Source organism: Mustela putorius, unplaced genomic scaffold, assembly GCF_011764305.1.
Source record: "Mustela putorius furo isolate JIRA1106 unplaced genomic scaffold, ASM1176430v1.1 tig00000196_pilon_pilon_pilon, whole genome shotgun sequence".
Taxonomy (NCBI): Eukaryota; Metazoa; Chordata; class Mammalia; order Carnivora; family Mustelidae; genus Mustela; species Mustela putorius.
The window spans coordinates 1,724,614-1,741,676 of NW_025421310.1; the positions used below are offsets into that span (position 1 = coordinate 1,724,614).

General features: G+C 50.6%; 1 protein-coding gene across 1 annotated transcript; it reads left to right on the top strand.

Annotated features, from left to right (window-relative positions):
- Positions 1-4,640: 4,640 nt before the first annotated feature.
- On the top strand, positions 4,641-11,199 carry LOC101681178 (cytochrome P450 2A13). Its single transcript, XM_045076836.1, has 9 exons — positions 4,641-4,859; positions 5,137-5,299; positions 6,046-6,195; positions 6,475-6,635; positions 7,674-7,850; positions 8,325-8,466; positions 8,864-9,051; positions 9,718-9,859; positions 10,388-11,199. The coding sequence occupies exons 1-9, from the start codon at positions 4,680-4,682 to the stop codon at positions 10,567-10,569; spliced, it is 1,485 nt and encodes a 494-aa protein (XP_044932771.1). The 5' UTR covers positions 4,641-4,679; the 3' UTR covers positions 10,570-11,199.
- Positions 11,200-17,063: the final 5,864 nt, after the last annotated feature.

Sequence of the window (17,063 nt, forward strand, 5' to 3'; positions counted from 1 at the left end):
CCCTAAAGATACCTGACCATGCTCCCCTGTCTTGGCACTCAGATTCCTCTGCCCAGAATTTCCCCTCCCCACTGTCCCCATCCTGCCTTGGAAAACCCCCTACGTGGCCCTCTAGTGGCTCAGCGTGAACTGACAAGCGTGAAGCAGGGGCTCTTTCTGGGCCCCTACAGACACCTGCGCCTCCCTCCCCGCTCCCCCAGTCCAGCCCTCTGCAAGCGCCTTCTCACCCCAGCCCTGTGCTGGCTTCAGGAGGGCAGGGCTCAGGGTCACCCCTGTGTCCTCAGCATCCCTCAACAAGGCTGGAACAGAGTGGCGGGGTGACAGCCCTGGGAGGATGACTGTCTTAAATGTGCTGAGTGGCTTAGGAGGCTGGGGGCACTGTGGGAGGGAATTCTCGGAATGGACGTTCACCTTGATCCGATAGGAGCTGACCCACCTCAGAATGCTCTCTCAGGACACCTGTCCCATGCAGCCCTTTTCTGCCTGGTGTGACCCTTGAACGCCCAGGGACACAACACCCTGACAATAGGGAATTACTCGTGTTTTTAAGACTGGAAGTGGAGCTGGGCGAGGGCTGCCTCTGAGCACACACAGACAGGCACCAGCAGATTGCAGCCACGTGTACACAGCGTGGCCCACGTGCCTACACATGACACCAGCACACACACACAAAACGTCCATCCACACAGCCCTAGCAGGACCTGCAAACAGACACGTGTGGACACCGTCAGACGTCAGGGCGGACACACGGACACTCACGCAGACGTCCTCCCATAGGTGTACTCCAAACCATGTACTCGGTTGCCCACACACACAGACATGGCCATGCATTCGGGCACACTGGCCTGCGCGCACACACAGAAGGACATGTCTAGACACAAATAGGTATGGAGACCCGCTTACGCACAAACACTCCACAGACGGGAGTGTCATAAATCCATATATCCACATGGACACGCAGACACATACACGCGCTCAGATGTGCAGAGGTCCCAAGCACGTGCCCGGAATGACACAGGTAGACAGATGTATAAATAAGAAGATACACAACAGAGGCATCTAGGAGAACCCGCTTTACACACTGTCAGGAACAGAAAGACCCAGAAGCACACAAGAGGGCGGGAGGGCAGGCGGACTTGCAGGGAAGACAAAGAATAAAGAATAAGACAGTCAGATGCAAGGGGAGACACAGCCGATGGGCAAAGTGCTTTGAGTGGGGGCAGACAGCCTGCGGGTCTATCCCTGATCCACCTTCCCCACTTACTGCCTACTCCACTGACCCTCCAGAAGCCTGCCTCCAAGCTCCATGTTCCATTCTCAACTCCAGGGGGGAAGGCTCAGCTGTACCAAAGAAGGAAGGGCAGGTGGGGTGTCTGGGTGGCTCAGTGTGTTAAGCCTCTGCCTTCTGTTCAGGTCATGATCTCAGGGTCCTGGGATCTCAGGGTCCTGGGATCAAGCCCCACATCGGGTTCTCTGCTCAGCAGGGAGCCTGCTTCCCCCTCTCTCTCTGTCTGCCTCTCTGCCTACTTGTGATCTCTGTCAAATAAATAAAATCCTTAAAAAAAAAAAAATAGAAGGAAGGGCAGGCACGTTCCCACAGGCTTTCTCTCCCTTCCTCCTTTCCCAAAGAAAAATATTTGGAGCTTTAGACCAGAGAATGTAAAATCTGGAAGGGGGTTTAGAGAATCCCTTACTGAATCCCTTACTCATCATCCCACAGAGTAATGGGAACAGCTACTCATTTTTGGCACTTAATGGCCATGTACTTCAAACCCATTAATCGATGACTCCTCCCATAATAAGCTAAGAGGTACATCCTGTCCTTGGCCCCAGGAGGCCCAGAGAGGTGAGGTGACCTGTTCAAGGTCCCCCAACAACGAAGCAATAGTAAGATCTTTCATCCATGCCTTCACTGAGTGCTTCACTGCTACTCCATTGTCCAGAAAGGGAAACTGAGTCCCAGGGAAGGAAAGAGATTTTCCTGGGCGCTGTCCTAACTCACCCTGGAAACTGATGCCCACCCATGCTGTTTGCACGCTGGCCTGGCATACTCCTGCCTCTGGGGGAGAAGGAATGTGATGACAGATGCTGGCCTAGCTCCAGTTTACAGAGTTACCAACAAAATCAGGCACACTTGACCTCTGTTACCAAGTACTTCTGTCGGCCATAGGCCCTACTCCTCCCCAGCTCATGACAGCCTGTCTGAACACTCCGTGCCCTGGTTCGTGCCAACTTCACTGACAAACAAACTCTCGAAATTCTACCTCCCTCCTTGCCAAGGAAGACCAAGGGGAAGTGGAGGGGGGGCGGGGCATGGACAGGCTTGTCACCAGCCCAGGTGTAGGCTGGTGTTTGGGATTAAAGGGATTGAAAGCCACCAAGCCTGTGCTAATCTTTCCCTCCTCTGTTCCCTTTAAGACCAACAAACTTTCCTATCTCTGTTTTGCAAAAAGTTCTGCTCTTCTGCTCTTCGTTCCCTCCCTATAGGAATCCAGCTTAGAGGTCTAGTAACTCAAAGCTCTTGGAGCAACATGCCCATCCTGAGAGTGCTATCCTCTCCCACCTGCACTCGTCCTAAGTCAGAGCTGGCATCTGAGTGGGTGGAGGCAGGTTTCCAATCATCAGGTGCTGCCTCTTTCCCATCGGGGCCCTGATCAGGCCCACGGGAGGCCAGTCCAGCTCCCACATGATGTTCATGTCAGAGCCAGCTGGGACCAACCTCTGAGCCACACGGCGCCAGCCCCAGTGGCCACCGGGGCCTGCTCTCAGATCCTCCTGCAGCCAGAAGTGGCTCTGTGAGTGTTCTCCTGGCATCAAGTTCAGGGTCCACTTGCTTTCAATTCCAGTGTCTAGCAGGAGTGAACCGATGCCAATGGCAGAAGTTGCTAGCAAATCTCTGTGTTCAACGCCAATGTCAATCTCACACCACTCCTTGCTAAACTTGGACTCCACTTGGCCCTTAAGATGGTCTAGGCTAGTCAGTGGAGGCAGGAGAAGACAGGGTTCAAGTCCCAGCTTCCTACCCACTACCTGTGTGACCTCGAGCAAGTGGCTGTGGGAGACCTGCTCTTCTGAACAGCGAAAGGAGGTTGCTGTGAGAGAGCCCTCTGCTAGAGGGGTTCTGTGGGGTCACATTCACACACTGGCTCTTCAGTTAGGGCTCACCAAAGCCTAGCACCTCACTGTTAAGGAAGAAGGTGACTGGGGGAAGGACAGCAGGGCCACCATCTTTCCTCTCTCTCACTGTCAGCCTCCAGGGTCTGGCTCTCCCCAACTCAGGAGTCTCCCCAAACCTCTCCCTGCCGTCACTCCCTCTGGGTGCTGCCAGCAGCCCTGCCGAGCCTGGAATCACCCCAAAGGGACCTCCCAAGCCCTCACACTCTGCCTCCTCTTCTCGAGTGCCCCCTTCCCACTGGTGGGAAACCCAGCCCCAGAACGGGGGCACAAGCATGCAGAGCAGGAGACACAGGAGCCCCTACCCCCCTGTTCTCTGTCCTTGGTACTCTCACACACCAGACGGGGACCGATGGTAGCACTTCTACCAACAGCGACAATGGAAATGGTGAAGCTAGTGAGCTCCCCCAGGGGTCTGGGTAGGACTGGCGAGGCTCTCTGTTAGTTACAGCCCTTGAGACAGTCGGGACTTCTTGGCACCATATGGGTGGATGTCCTTACTGTTTCCAAGTCCTGCCCAGGGCCTCTGGCATGGAGACCACAAGTTACCCTTCTTTCCTAAGAAAGGTTCCCCTTAAATGTGGCTCTGGACTTCTACCCCTTTCCCAACCACAGAAGGGGCAGTGACACCGATCCTGACCTTGCTTTCAGGTCCCCGTGGGGATTCTGGGATACCTTTGCCCAAAGCAAAGGTAGGTCAAAGCCTGGGGGAGGTGCTGACCCTTTGATCCTGCTGGAGTTCCGCATACTTCTTCTGGGAACCCCGCATCACAGCTAGGGGTCCTCCCTCACCCCAGGACCCCCAAGTCCACTCCCTGGGATTTCCTCTTCCAAGACCTTTTTTTTTTTTTTTTTTGAGAGAGAGAATGAGGGATTGCCTGGCAGTGAGGGGAGGGGTGGAGAGAAGGAGGGGCCAGAGGGCAGAGGGAGAGAGAGAATCTTAAGGAGGTTCACCACCCAGCCCAGCCCCGAGCCTCACACTGGGCTTATCTCACAACCCCTGAGATCATGACCTGAGTTAAACCAAGAGGCAGATGCTTAACCAACTGAGCTACCCTGGTGCTCCGCATTCCAACACTCTTAAACCCAGATCTCTGGGTACGTTTTTCTAGAGACCTCAAAATTTGCAATGCTAGGGTCCCTTCTCACTCTGAGTCCGAAAATCCAAAGCACGGGGGTGCTCCATGTATAAGAATTCTAAACTCTTCAGTTCTGGAATTTGTCTACTGCTTCAATCAGTTCTGCAGCCCTGGGGTGGTCCCTCCCGAGGGCCAACACTCTTTGTCCTGGGGCCCTACTCCTCATTAATCCTCCTGGGGTCCCCGCCTCCTGCCTCACTGGCTGTGTGCCAAGCTCAGCAGTAAGCCCAGGGTTGGGGGGGAGGGTTATCTGGGGAGTGAAATGGTACAATTATATAATGAGTCCCAAACTCCGCCTTTCTCTCAGGTCATATAAAGGCAAACCACCCCAGCCAGCACCATCTGACCGTCTCTCCCAGGGTCACCATGCTGGCCTCAGGGCTGCTCCTCGTGGCTTTGCTGGCCTGCCTCACCATCATGGTCTTGATGTCTGTCTGGAGGCAGAGGAAGCTCTGGGGGAAGCTCCCTCCGGGACCGACCCCGTTGCCCTTCATCGGGAACTACCTGCAGCTGAACACAGAGCAGATGTACAACTCTCTCATGAAGGTGTCAGGACACGGGATGGGTGCAGTGGGGTTCGGGCTGGGCGCTGGCCTGGTTGAGCTGGGACTGAATGGCAGGGGCTGGGCAAGGTTGGACCAGAGTCTTCAGAGAGTGGAAATCTACAGGTTGGGTTGCTGGGTCCCAGACAAGAAACAGCAGATCTTGGGATGTCCAGCCCCTTGAGTATCAGAACCTGGGGGCAAGGCATGCAGTAGGTGAGGGCTGGGCACAGGCCGGCTCCCAGGGGGGGCTGCAGCCTCTAAGCCCCCACCTCCATCAGATCAGTGAGCGCTATGGCCCGGTGTTCACGGTCCACCTGGGACCCCGGCGCATCGTGGTGCTGTGTGGACACGAGGCGGTGAAGGAGGCTCTGGTAGACCAGGCTGAGGAGTTCAGCGGGCGAGGCGAGCAGGCCACCTTCGACTGGCTCTTCAAAGGCTATGGTGAGGAGCTCTGGGTGAGGGCTCGTGGCCAGGCACACCTGATCGCCTCAGTTTCCCCACTGCTCTTCTCCTGACTCACCCACCCGAGCCTGTGGCTGACTTCTACCCCTGTTCTCCTCTGTCCCTGTCCCTGGTTATTGTGGCCTCTCCTTTGCCTTCTGTAGCTTGGCTCAGGGTGTCTGAGACCCTGTTCCCCCTGCTTTTTGCCCCATCTCCCCATTCTCTCCCATGGATGCCTCTTCTTCCATCTTGGATCCCCGGTCCTCCGTACCCGTATCCTTGCCTCTAACTACTCTGCTTCTGACTTCCCCAAGCTTCTGTCTCCCTCTGTCTGCCTCTTTCTACTCTGTGTGAGAATCTCACCTTGTTTCTGTTCTCTCCAGACCTTCTCTGTTCTTGCTCCATATTTTCCTCTTTCTCCAGCTCCGCCTTAGGATCCGTCATGTTTTTTATTGCCACTTCCCAGATCTCCACAGAGATCAAACTCCTCCTCCCCTCCTTCCCTCCCTCTCTGTTTATGTGTCTCCATCTCTCCATCTCTGTGGGCATCTAACTTGCCTCTCTCCTTCCGATTCTTTTCTTACAACCCGATCTCTATCTCTTTCAGTGTTTCTCTGACCCTGAGTTGTCATTTCTCCCTATCTCTCCGCCCCCAATCCATCCTCCTCCTCCGGCCATCCGGTCTGCTCTGTCCACCTCTATCCCCGCCCCTCCCCGCCTCACCACACCCTATGATCCCTCCCCAGGTGTGGCATTCAGCAACGGGGAGCGCGCCAAGCAGCTCAGGCGCTTCTCCATCACCACGCTGCGGGACTTCGGAGTGGGCAAGCGGGGCATTGAGGAGCGCATCCAGGAGGAGGCAGGCTTCCTCATAGAGACCCTCCGGGGCACACAGGGTGAGTGGGGCTGGGAGTGAGCAGAGACCCTCCGGGGCACACAGGGTGAGCGGGGCTGGGAGTGAGCAAGAAGGAGGGATACACCAGCTCGAAGAGGGCTTTCTCCTCTAGGAAGGGGACTGGCTTGGGGGAAGACATCAGGGTTCCAGGCTCTGGGTCTTGTGTCGGACATCTGGGTCCTCACTCCAGTGCCGTCCTCCAATCCTCAAGCTGGCATGAGACAGCCCAGTTGACGCTCCCCCAAATCCCTGTCTCTCCCCAACCCTACTCATTCCCCAGGTGCCTTCATTGATCCCACCTTCTTCCTGAGCCGAACAGTGTCCAATGTCATCAGCTCCATTGTCTTTGGGGACCGCTTTGACTATGAGGACAAAGAGTTCCTGTCCCTGCTGCGTATGATGCTGGGAAGCTTCCAGTTCACAGCTACATCTACAGGGCAGGTAACCCGTCCCAGTCTCGCTCTAAAGCACCCCTACCACCACCCACAAATTGCTTTCCCATGTGGAAACAGGTGCCCTGAACCACCATCCTCCTCCTCTCCATCAAAACCACTCATGGACAGTGGAACACTTACATCAGAATACCCACTTTCCAAGGACACCTGGATATCTCCACAGATGCTCCCCCCATCCAAAAAATAAAAACCAGACCAAACAAACAACAGACAGAGCCTGCAGGGAAGATACATGTAATCTGCTCAGCCATACTGCCTGGACATGGGTTTCATCCCAACTGACCTACTGGTCCCTAGGAAGACAGTCCACCTCTTTGTATCTTAACACCTGAACAAGTGACCACCTCAGCCCACTTCCTAAATACAGGAGCCCCAGGTGCTATAAAATACAGCCCACCAAAATCATTAGGTGTCCCAAACCAGCCTACTGGGTACCTAGATAAGTGTCCCTACAGAGCCCCATGGAATACCTGAACATCTGGACAGGTGCCCCAACCAAGAAGACCCTCCACATGTAAACACCTGGATGGATGTTTCCCCAAACACCCAAAGAATGTCCCCCAACCCAGCTGACTCCCTTACAGAAGTGCCCCCATCACCTCTGTGAACATCTAAAACAGGATCAGCTATTTTCCCCCACTTCAACACTTGCCCACCCGCCCCAACTGAATACCTCAACACCTATGTAGAAGAAAACAAGTCAACCCCTGAACAGGAGTCTCCCAATTCAACCGCATCAGAGTATCTGAACACCTACATGTGTTTTCCAATCCAGCCTCATCAGAACACCTGAAACCCAGATACACAGCCCAGTCCATCTCACCTACATTCTAGGACAGGGGCCCTCAAGCCTAACTCACTTGAAACTTACCTATCTCCTCCCATCAAGCCCCATATGAGTCCTAAACACCTGGACAGCTGCCTTTAACCCACTTCCTTCCTTACCCCGAGAATGGTCCCGCTCCCAACAGGACCTGCCTGAGAACATCTATACTTCCCGGCCATTCTTCTCTCCTGTCCTCAGCTCTATGAGATGTTTTATTCAGTGATGAAACACCTGCCAGGGCCACAGCAGCAGGCATTTAAGGAGCTTCAGGGTCTGGAGGATTTCATAGCCAAGAAGGTGGAACAGAACCAACGCACCCTGGACCCCAACTCCCCGAGGGACTTCATCGACTCCTTCCTCATCCGCATGCGGGAGGTACAGCCCAGTGGCCAGTGCGGCAGTCCCAGAGTCAGGCAGAGGGAAACCAGCTGGGATGGGGAGACCAGGGGCCCCTTCAGATCACCCCCATCGTGACAGCCTCACAATCTCACGTGTGATACCCGGGCTGCTCCGTCTACCAGCGCTTGCCACGGGCAGGACCTGCGTGTGCACCATAAGACAACGCTTCCACACCGTGCACTCATCGTCAGTGTCCTTTTCCTTCTAAAGGGTCCTCCCTTAAAACAGTGACACCAGGCCTGATGTGTAAAGGGCAGGGAGGTAGCCAGGGAGAGAGTGTGGGAAGGGCATTTGGCCAGAGCCAGACGCCTAAACAAAGCCCTGGCAGAACTAGGCTCTCTCTTCCCACCCCTGGTCTGGACCTAAGAGAGGTGCGCCCAGATGGAGAGACCCAGGCAGGGCTCTGAGGGCTGAGGGGAGGGGGCCTGGCCTGAAGCCCTCTCCCTGCAGGAGCAGAACAACCCCAACACGGAGTTCTACTTGAAGAACCTGGTGCTGACCACCCTGAACCTCTTCTTTGCGGGCACTGAGACGGTCAGCACAACCCTGCGATATGGCTTCCTGCTGCTCATGAAACATCCACACGTGGAGGGTAAGGCTGCGGGGACGGGGCCCTGGCCTGGTGGCCACACCCCACTTCCTCTGAGCCCACTGCAATGTCCCCACCCTTCCCAGATGCCTGGAACCTCACCCATACCCTGCCATCCAGATGCTAGGCAATATTCTGCTGACTGTTAATTGGGTTTCACTGGCTGTGAAATACCAAAATTGTGTGAACTGATGGGCAAATAGCTCCCGTGCTGAGCCAAATGTATGTGAGACCACATACAGGTTGAGACCGGGTGAATAAGACACTGTCCTCAACAATGTTTATGGCCAACGTCTGTCTTGAATGGTCTATGCCCATGTCACACATGGATGTACATATTTGGATTACTGTCCTTCGCGAGACCCCCAGATACCTTAACACATTCCCCCTCCTCCCACAGCCAAACTCCATGAGGAGATTGACCGGGTGATTGGCAAGAACCGTCAGCCCAAGTTTGAGGACAGGGCCAAGATGCCCTACACAGAGGCGGTGATCCACGAGATCCAAAGATTTGGAGACATGATCCCCATGGGCCTGGCCCGCAGAGTCACCAAGGACACCAAGTTTCGAGAGTTCTTCCTCCCCAAGGTACTTTCCTGTCCCTGCTATGGGGACCTCCAACCTGCTCCCTGGGGCCCAGCATCCCATCCCCCTTAGAAGCTTCCCAGCCGCTGTCCCACTGCCTCACTCAAACACTTCCTCAACCACCATGTCCCTTCAACCTTCCCACTCAGAGCTTCTTGACTCCAGTAGCTCTCCCAGAGCTCTTGCCACAGGGATTAATTATGAACCCCATGTCCCCAGAAGTCCTCTCTCAAAAGACATGACTTCATTTCTAGACCTCCTCCCTCAAGGACACGAGTCTCATGTCTCCCAAACATCCCGCCTAAGAGGCACAAACCCAGTGTCTTTAAAACCTCCTGTCTCTGGAAGCACGAACCCCCATGTCCTCTCCACCCCCACCGTGGGAGACATGAACTGCACATCCCCCACACGTTCTGTCCTAAGAGACACAGAACCTGTGTCCTTCAAACTTCCCTTCACACAAGACATAAGCCCCATGTCTGCATAGCTTCCTGTCTCCGACACAACAATCTCCTGTCTCCCAAAGCTCTTCCCTCCATGGACCCACACTCCCACGCCTCCCCTTCCTCATCACCTAGGACACCCCAATCGTCCCTCCAACCTCCATGCATTTTCAGCACACTGTGCCCCCACTCTGCCTTATCAAATACCCCCTCTCCTCCTCCCCAGGGCACCGAAGTGTTCCCCATGCTGGGCTCCGTGCTCAGGGACCCCAAGTTCTTCTCCAAGCCCCGAGACTTCCACCCAGAGCACTTCCTGGATGAGAATGGGCAGTTTAAGAAGAGTGATGCTTTTGTGCCCTTCTCCATTGGTAAGAGACCACTGTCTGCTGCTAAGCCACCGCTCCCACCAACAGGGCTGTCTTCTCCTCAGCTCCCCTCTCTAAGGAGCAGCCTGATGTCTTTCTCCAGCTTGGAAGTCCTTCCCGTGATCGACCTCAGCTGCAACCCCTATAACTACTTGAGCTTCAGCAAAAGGATAAGGATGATCACACCTGTCTCAGGGATGGGGGAAATCAAAGCCCTTAGTGAGTCAGAGATTTGTCCACCGTCATTTAAATTCTTTAGGTTCCTCAGTTGGAGGTGAGAGCCAGCAGCCAGATCTGAGTGTGCACCCTGAGGGAGGGGCGTCTAAACTTCCCCTTGCTACAGCTAGCTCACCCCCATCCCATGCACAAGGGAAACTGATGCTCAGAGAGGATTAGAGAGGTCTCTGAAAGTCTCTCAGGCCAGGCTCTTCCAGCCCCTCATTCCTGGGAGAAAGCATATGGGGGAGGGTAGTGGGGCAAGGGGCAGTGAGAGCAGGTCTCACCTCCAGCCCTCTTCTTCTGTGTCTTCAGGAAAGCGCTACTGTTTTGGAGAAGGCCTGGCTAGAATGGAGCTCTTTCTCTTCCTCACCAACATCTTGCAGAACTTCCGCTTCAAGTCCCCGCAGCTGCCCCAAGACATCGACGTGTCCCCCAAACACGTGGGCTTTGCTACCATCCCACGAAGTTACACCATGAGCTTCCAGCCCCGCTGAAGGAGGGCTGTGCTAGGGCAGGGCTGGGGGAAGAGCAATGTAGAGGGAGGGTGGGGTAGGGCTAAGGATGGGGGCGGGGTTAATGATGGGGCGGGGCTAGTAGGAGGGAGGTGGCTTAGGGAAGGAAGGGCAAGGTGAATGGGAGAGGAATGGGGTTTTTTTCTGTTCACCTTGCTAGAGGCAGAGCCTTAAGAGGTGGGATAAAATGAAGAACCTTACACTATACTGTTAATAATAATAATAATAACAACAACAACAACAAGAACCTTATTATTTATTGTATCGAATTCTGCGTCAGCTCTGTGCTAAGAGCGTCACAAACCTATGTGCCAGGGAACGGTGCTCATGCCCATCTTACAGGTGACAAAACTTAACTGATTCCCACGGAATCTACAACAAGAACAAAAAATGTCCTCCTAATAAATGAATTCAGTAAGGTCACTGAACATACAAATGTCTTTTTCTGTTGTTGTTTTCCTATATATTTTAGGTAATCAAAATTAAAAACACAATAATACTTTAGTCACTGAAAAAAACAAAATTCTTAAGTATAAATCTGACAACACATGTACCAAGGCTGTACGGTGAAAACTACAGAAGGCTGATGAAATAAATAAAATATATTTTAAAGACCTCATTTATTTATTTGAGAGAGAAAGAGAGAGAGAGAATATGAGCACAAGCAGGGGGAAGGGGCAGAGGGAGAGGAAGAAGCAGACTCCCCACTGAGCAGGGAGCCTTATGCGGAAAGTGATCCCAGGACCCTGGGATCAGGACCTGAGCAGAAGGCAGACACTTAACTACTGAGCCATCCAGGCACCCGGATTTTTTTTTTTTTTTTTCCCAAGGTGAGCCAAGTCTGTAGGCAGATTACAGGGCAAAAATATTAGCTGCAGATGATCTAAGATGTACTCTTATGTCTTTTTAAAAAAGATTTATTTATTAGAGAGAGAGGGAGAGAGTGCTCAGTGGGAGCGGGAGGGAGTCTTTTTTTTTTTTTTTTTAAGATTTTATTTATTTATTTGGGAGAGAGAGAGAGAAAAAGAATGAGCAAAGAAGCTGAAGCAGACTCCATGTTGAGCACAGAGCCTGACCCTGAGACCAGGACTCAAAACCAAAAGTAAGAATCTCAACCAAGTTTGCCACGCAGGTACCCTGTCATGTGGCATTTAGTAATTCTGTATGTAAAGGTTTGACTATCTGGCCTCATGAAACTGAGACAACAGACACTGGAAATTGCAAGGAATTTCTCCAAAGCTCACTTCTGCAGAGTTTATGGAAGACAAAAGTTAGACTTTGGTACGATGCCATGTTAAGTGTGTATTGAAAAAGGCTTTGCTTGGGGTGCCTGGGTGGCTCAGTGGATTAAGCCGCTGCCTTTGGCTCAGGTCATGATCTCAGTGTCCTGGGATGGAGCCCTGCATCGAGCCCCCCATCGGGCTCTCTGCTCAGCAGGGAGCCTGCTTCCTCTTCTCTCTCTGCCTAACTCTCTGCCTACTTGTCATCTCTCTCTGTCAAATAAATAAATAAAATCTTTTTTTTAAAGATTTTATTTATTTATTTGACAGAGAGAAATCACAAATAGACGGAGAGGCAGGCAGAGAGAGAGGAAGGGAAGCAGGCTCCCTGCTGAGCAGAGAGCCCGATGTGGGACTCGATCCCAGGACCCTGAGATCATGACCTGAGCTGAAGGCAGCGGCTTAACCCACTGAGCCACCCAGGCGCCCCAATAAATAAAACCTTAAAAAAAAAAAAAAAAGAAAAAGGCTTTGCTTTCCAAAGGGTTAAAAATTGTGCTGGAAGAAATGCATAAGATAACATCAAGCAACTCCAAATTGAAGTCTGAACAATTTCCAAAATAATTATTCTCTGCTATTGAAAATATCAAGGTCAAGAGAGACAAAAGCTGAGAGTCTATTCCAGGTTAAAGAAGACAAAAGACATTACAACTAAATATAATGCACGATCACGGATCCTGAAGTGGGGGAAATAATTTGGATATTAACTGTTTATCAGATAAGCGGTTTGCACATATTTTCTCCCATTTTGAAGGTTGCTTTTCATTTTGTTGATTATTCATTTGTAGTGGAGAAATTTTTCAGTGATGTGTTCCCACTTGTACATTTTTGCTTTATAATTCAGTGAATGGATAAAGAAAATGTGATACACACACACACACACACACACACAACTCACCAGGGAATGTCATTCAGCCTCTCTCACAACTCAATAGTAAAAAAACCTGCAAAAAACCCAAAACACCCAAATCAAAAAAATACCCACCAGATTAAAAATTGGACAGAGGGGGTGCCTGGGTGGCTCAGTGGGTTAAGCCTCTGCCTTTGGCTTGGGTTGTGGTCCCGGAGTCCTGGGATGGAGCCCTGCGTCGGGCTCTCTGTTCAGCGGGGAGCCTGCCTCTCCCTCTCTCTCTGCCTGCCTCTCTGCCTACTTGTGATCTCTGTCTGTCAAATAAATAAATAAAATCTTTCAAAATAAATTGGACAGAGGACATGAATAGACATTATTCAAAAAAAGACATACCAGGACACCTGGGTGGCTCAGTCAGTTAAGCATCTGACTCTTGATCTCACCTTAGGTCTTGATCTCAGGGTTGTGAGTTCAAGTCCCATGTGAGGCTCCATGCTGGGTGTGGAGCTTACCTAAAAAAAAATAAAAAAGATATACGAATTGCCACCAGATATATGAAAAGGTGCTCAATATACCTATTTATTTTTAAAAAGATTTATTTATTTGAGAGAGAGATCACAAATAGACAGAGAAGCAGGCAGATAGAGAGGGGGAAGAAGGCTCCCCACTGATCAGAGCCCGATGCAGGGCTCGATCCCAGGATCATGACCTGAGCCAAAGGCAGAGGCTTAACCCACTGAGCCACCCAGGCGCCCCTCATTATCCCTATTCATAAGAGAAATACAAACCCAAACCACAATGAGATATAATTTCATACCTTACAGATATCATAGAGAAAAGAGATAACAAATACTGGTCATGATGTGGGTTGGAACACTTGTGCACCATTTGTAATCGTCCCTCAGAACAATGTGTTACTTAAAGTATAACTTATAAGAAATCATACCAGTCCCACAAACATGCTTAAATATAGCATTAAGAAAAACATGTACTAGCAACAGGCCTCTGGGGGAGAGGACAATATACGTCCTTGAAGTCGAGCAGCTGGGAACGCCTGGCTGGTTCAGGGAGGAACAGCGCCAGAGATCACCCATGGCTAATTAGATGATCCCTTTGGATGTGCTTGCTCAACTATAAATTCTATACTGCTTGGCCAGGCATATCCTGCCTCTCTTCTTGCTTATCTATAAAACTTATAAACAGTGTCTAACTCATATTCCTTCTTGTTTATCTACAAGGGATATGGTTAATGTGCAGTCTTCTTTGGCTCCTTTTTTAATTACTGTCTAATATCCAGTAAATATGAGAATGAGGAGTTGTTCAGGGCGACAGCCTTCTCTACTCTCGTCCCCTGCTCCCTCTCTCTTTCAGCTGACTTGTTTGTGCCTCATTCTCCTCCGGTGCACTGCCAGGAAGCGGCAGCCACTGATGTGAATGTAAATTGGTAAATTACCAACTTACTGCCATGGTGGGAAACAGAATGGCTGTTCCTCAAAATATTAACAATAGAACTACCAGGGCGCCTGGGTGGCTCAGAGGGTTAAGCGTCTGCTTTCCACTCGGGTCATAATCTCAGGGTCCTGGGATCAAGCCCCATGTTGGGCTCCCTGTTCAGCGGGGAGGCTGCTTCTCTCTCTGCCTCTGCTGCTCCCCCTGCTCATGCACTCTCTGTCTCTCCCTCTCAAATGAATAAATAAATTATTTTAAAAAATAAATACATAAAATAAATAAATATCCATTGATGAATGAAAGGATAAAGAACACGGCAGTGGTTACTTTATAATGCTTAAGTCAGGTTTGAATTAATCTCTTTGCTGTGCCAAGGGGGGCACTGAATGTTTTTCCCTATAACCTGGAGGATCAGGACCCCTGCTGTGACTGAGGCCCAAGCAGCAGCAGCACAGGACCCAGTAAAGGTTCTGGAGAGCAGTCCACTCTTAGGAGTGTGGCCCTCTGCATGCCACCTATAGTGACTTATTTCCTCTTCTCTCCTCTTTTTTTCTTTTCTTTTCTTTTCTTTTCTTTTTTTTTTTTTTTTAGCTCCCTAGAGATGGTTCTTTTATGAGTGACCACCCAAAGGATCCCCAGGTCACAGGGTAGAGTCCTTTTTCTGAGTGCTCTATCTGTGGGGCCAGAGCCTGGTTGGGACATACAACTGATCTGTTACAAGGTATAATCTTTCGTCTGAGTCTAGCATGAGTCACAGCTTCATTCCGAGTCACACAAATAAACCCAGGCAAAGACATATTGTCCAGGACCGCATTAAGGAGACCCTGTTACCTTAGTCCTGTCCTGAAATGCCTATTACTTAGTGGAACTTTCAGTTTAGGTCAGCTAACTCAGAGACGCAACAGTAGTCAACAGTGCGACACAATAGTGTTGTGTCGCACAACAGTGCGAACGAGTTGGGAAACTCGTTCATGTGCAAGTCCTTAGTCCGTTTTCTGATTTAGTGAGTAGCAAGATAGCCGGGCAAGGATGGGGAGGAAAGCAGAACTTCAGCTGGTCCCCAAACATGTCCAGCTCCTAGAATACCCAATCCCACCCTGGCAAGCATGAGAAAGAAGCAGAATTCCCTTCTAGGAACTTGCAACCCTCAATGAACTCACACCCAGAAGGACCTAGATTCCTGCAAAAGGCTGGGGCAGAAAAAACACCACATCTGCCAACTCATTTTCTGAATCCAGCTTCTATCCCACCTATTACCCAAACTTTCTCCTCTACTTCTAGGCACAGAGAGTGTCCTGGGGGGAAAAGATACACTCTCACCCCTCCAGTCTTCTCCCGAGGACTGTGCGATTTCACACCTCCGGTTCCTATAGCATTCTGTCGAAGGGTCAAGACCACATTCAGGGTGTGGTTTGGTTACTCAGCTCCGAGCAGCTGACTCTGGGAACAGAACCAGAATGGGGAACTGGTCAGACAAGAGAAGAGCTAGGCCGGAGAGTGGTGGATTTGAAACAGAGTGACTCAGAAAACGCTAGAGGAGTGGAGGTCCACCACAGCCCCTGGAGTAGGGATTCCCACCTGTATTCATGCAAAGCCATGGAGGAGACAGCACAGCCCAATTATCTAGATGTGCCAGCTGAATGGGATGTGATGGAGGGAGAAACAAGTGACAGGAGAATTTGGGAAAAGGAGAAACTAAGAAGGAACAAAACAGGTGGACTCCAACAACATATTGGCTGAGGGATGCCGAGGACAGTTACTAGAACCGAACGCTTGGATTTCTGCCATTTATACCACAATAGGAACAGGAGGTGTGAAAACTCACTGTAAGCCTCAAGCACAAGGCATATCAAGAAAACTACACCTCTGGGGCGCCTGAGTGGCTCAGTGGATTAAGCCTCTGCCTTCCACTCAGGTCATGATCTAAGGGTCCTGGGATCGAGCCCCCCATGGGGCTCTTTGCTCAGCAGGGAGCCTGCTTCCCTCCACCCCTGTTTACTTGTGATCTCCATCTGACAAATACATAAATAAAATCTTAAAAAAAAAAAAAAGAAAGAAAGAAAGAAAAGAAAACTACACCAAGGTACACCACAATCAAATTGATTAAACTGGCGATACAGAGAAAAATCCTGAAAGTAGCCAGAGGGGAAAATGCCATTACAGAGGAAGTCACTCGGCTTCCATAGTGGAAACTAGACACATTGAATAGCAACCCCCACCCTTCTTCCCTTTCCTCTAGCCCCTGGCAAGCATCATTCTACTCTCTGCTTCTATGGGTTTGACTATTTTAGATTCGTCCAGAAGTGGATTCATACATTATTTGCTCTTCTCTGATTGGGTAATTTCACTTAACATAAAATTCTCAAGGTTCATCCGTGTTGGCAGGATTTCCTTTCCTTTTATGACTGAAAAATATTCCTCTGTATGTATATATCACATCTCCTTTATCCATTCATCAATCAATGGATATTTAGGTTGTCTGTTTATTTATTTATTTACTTTTTTTTAAAGATTTTTATTTATTTATTTGACAGTCAGAGATCACAAGTAGGCAGAGAGACAGGCAGAGAGAGAGAGAAGGAAGCAGGCTCCCCGCTGAGCAGAGAGCCCAATGAGGGACTCGATCCCAGGACCCTGAAATCATGACCTGAGCAGAAGGCGGAGGCTTTAACTCACTGAGCCACCCAGGCACCCTTAGGTTGTCTATTTAAAAGTGATTTGCTTCTTTCTTCCGTGGTGGGAAGCTTTCAGCATACAAGTTCTGGGCCTGTGTTGGTAGATTTATAGTTACCTAAGTCGCTTTCCTGAGTGACTATAAATGGTATTGTGTTCTTGATTTTGATTTCCTAGGGTTCATTGCTAGCGTACGGAAAAAACAACACAACAAAAACTTTGGG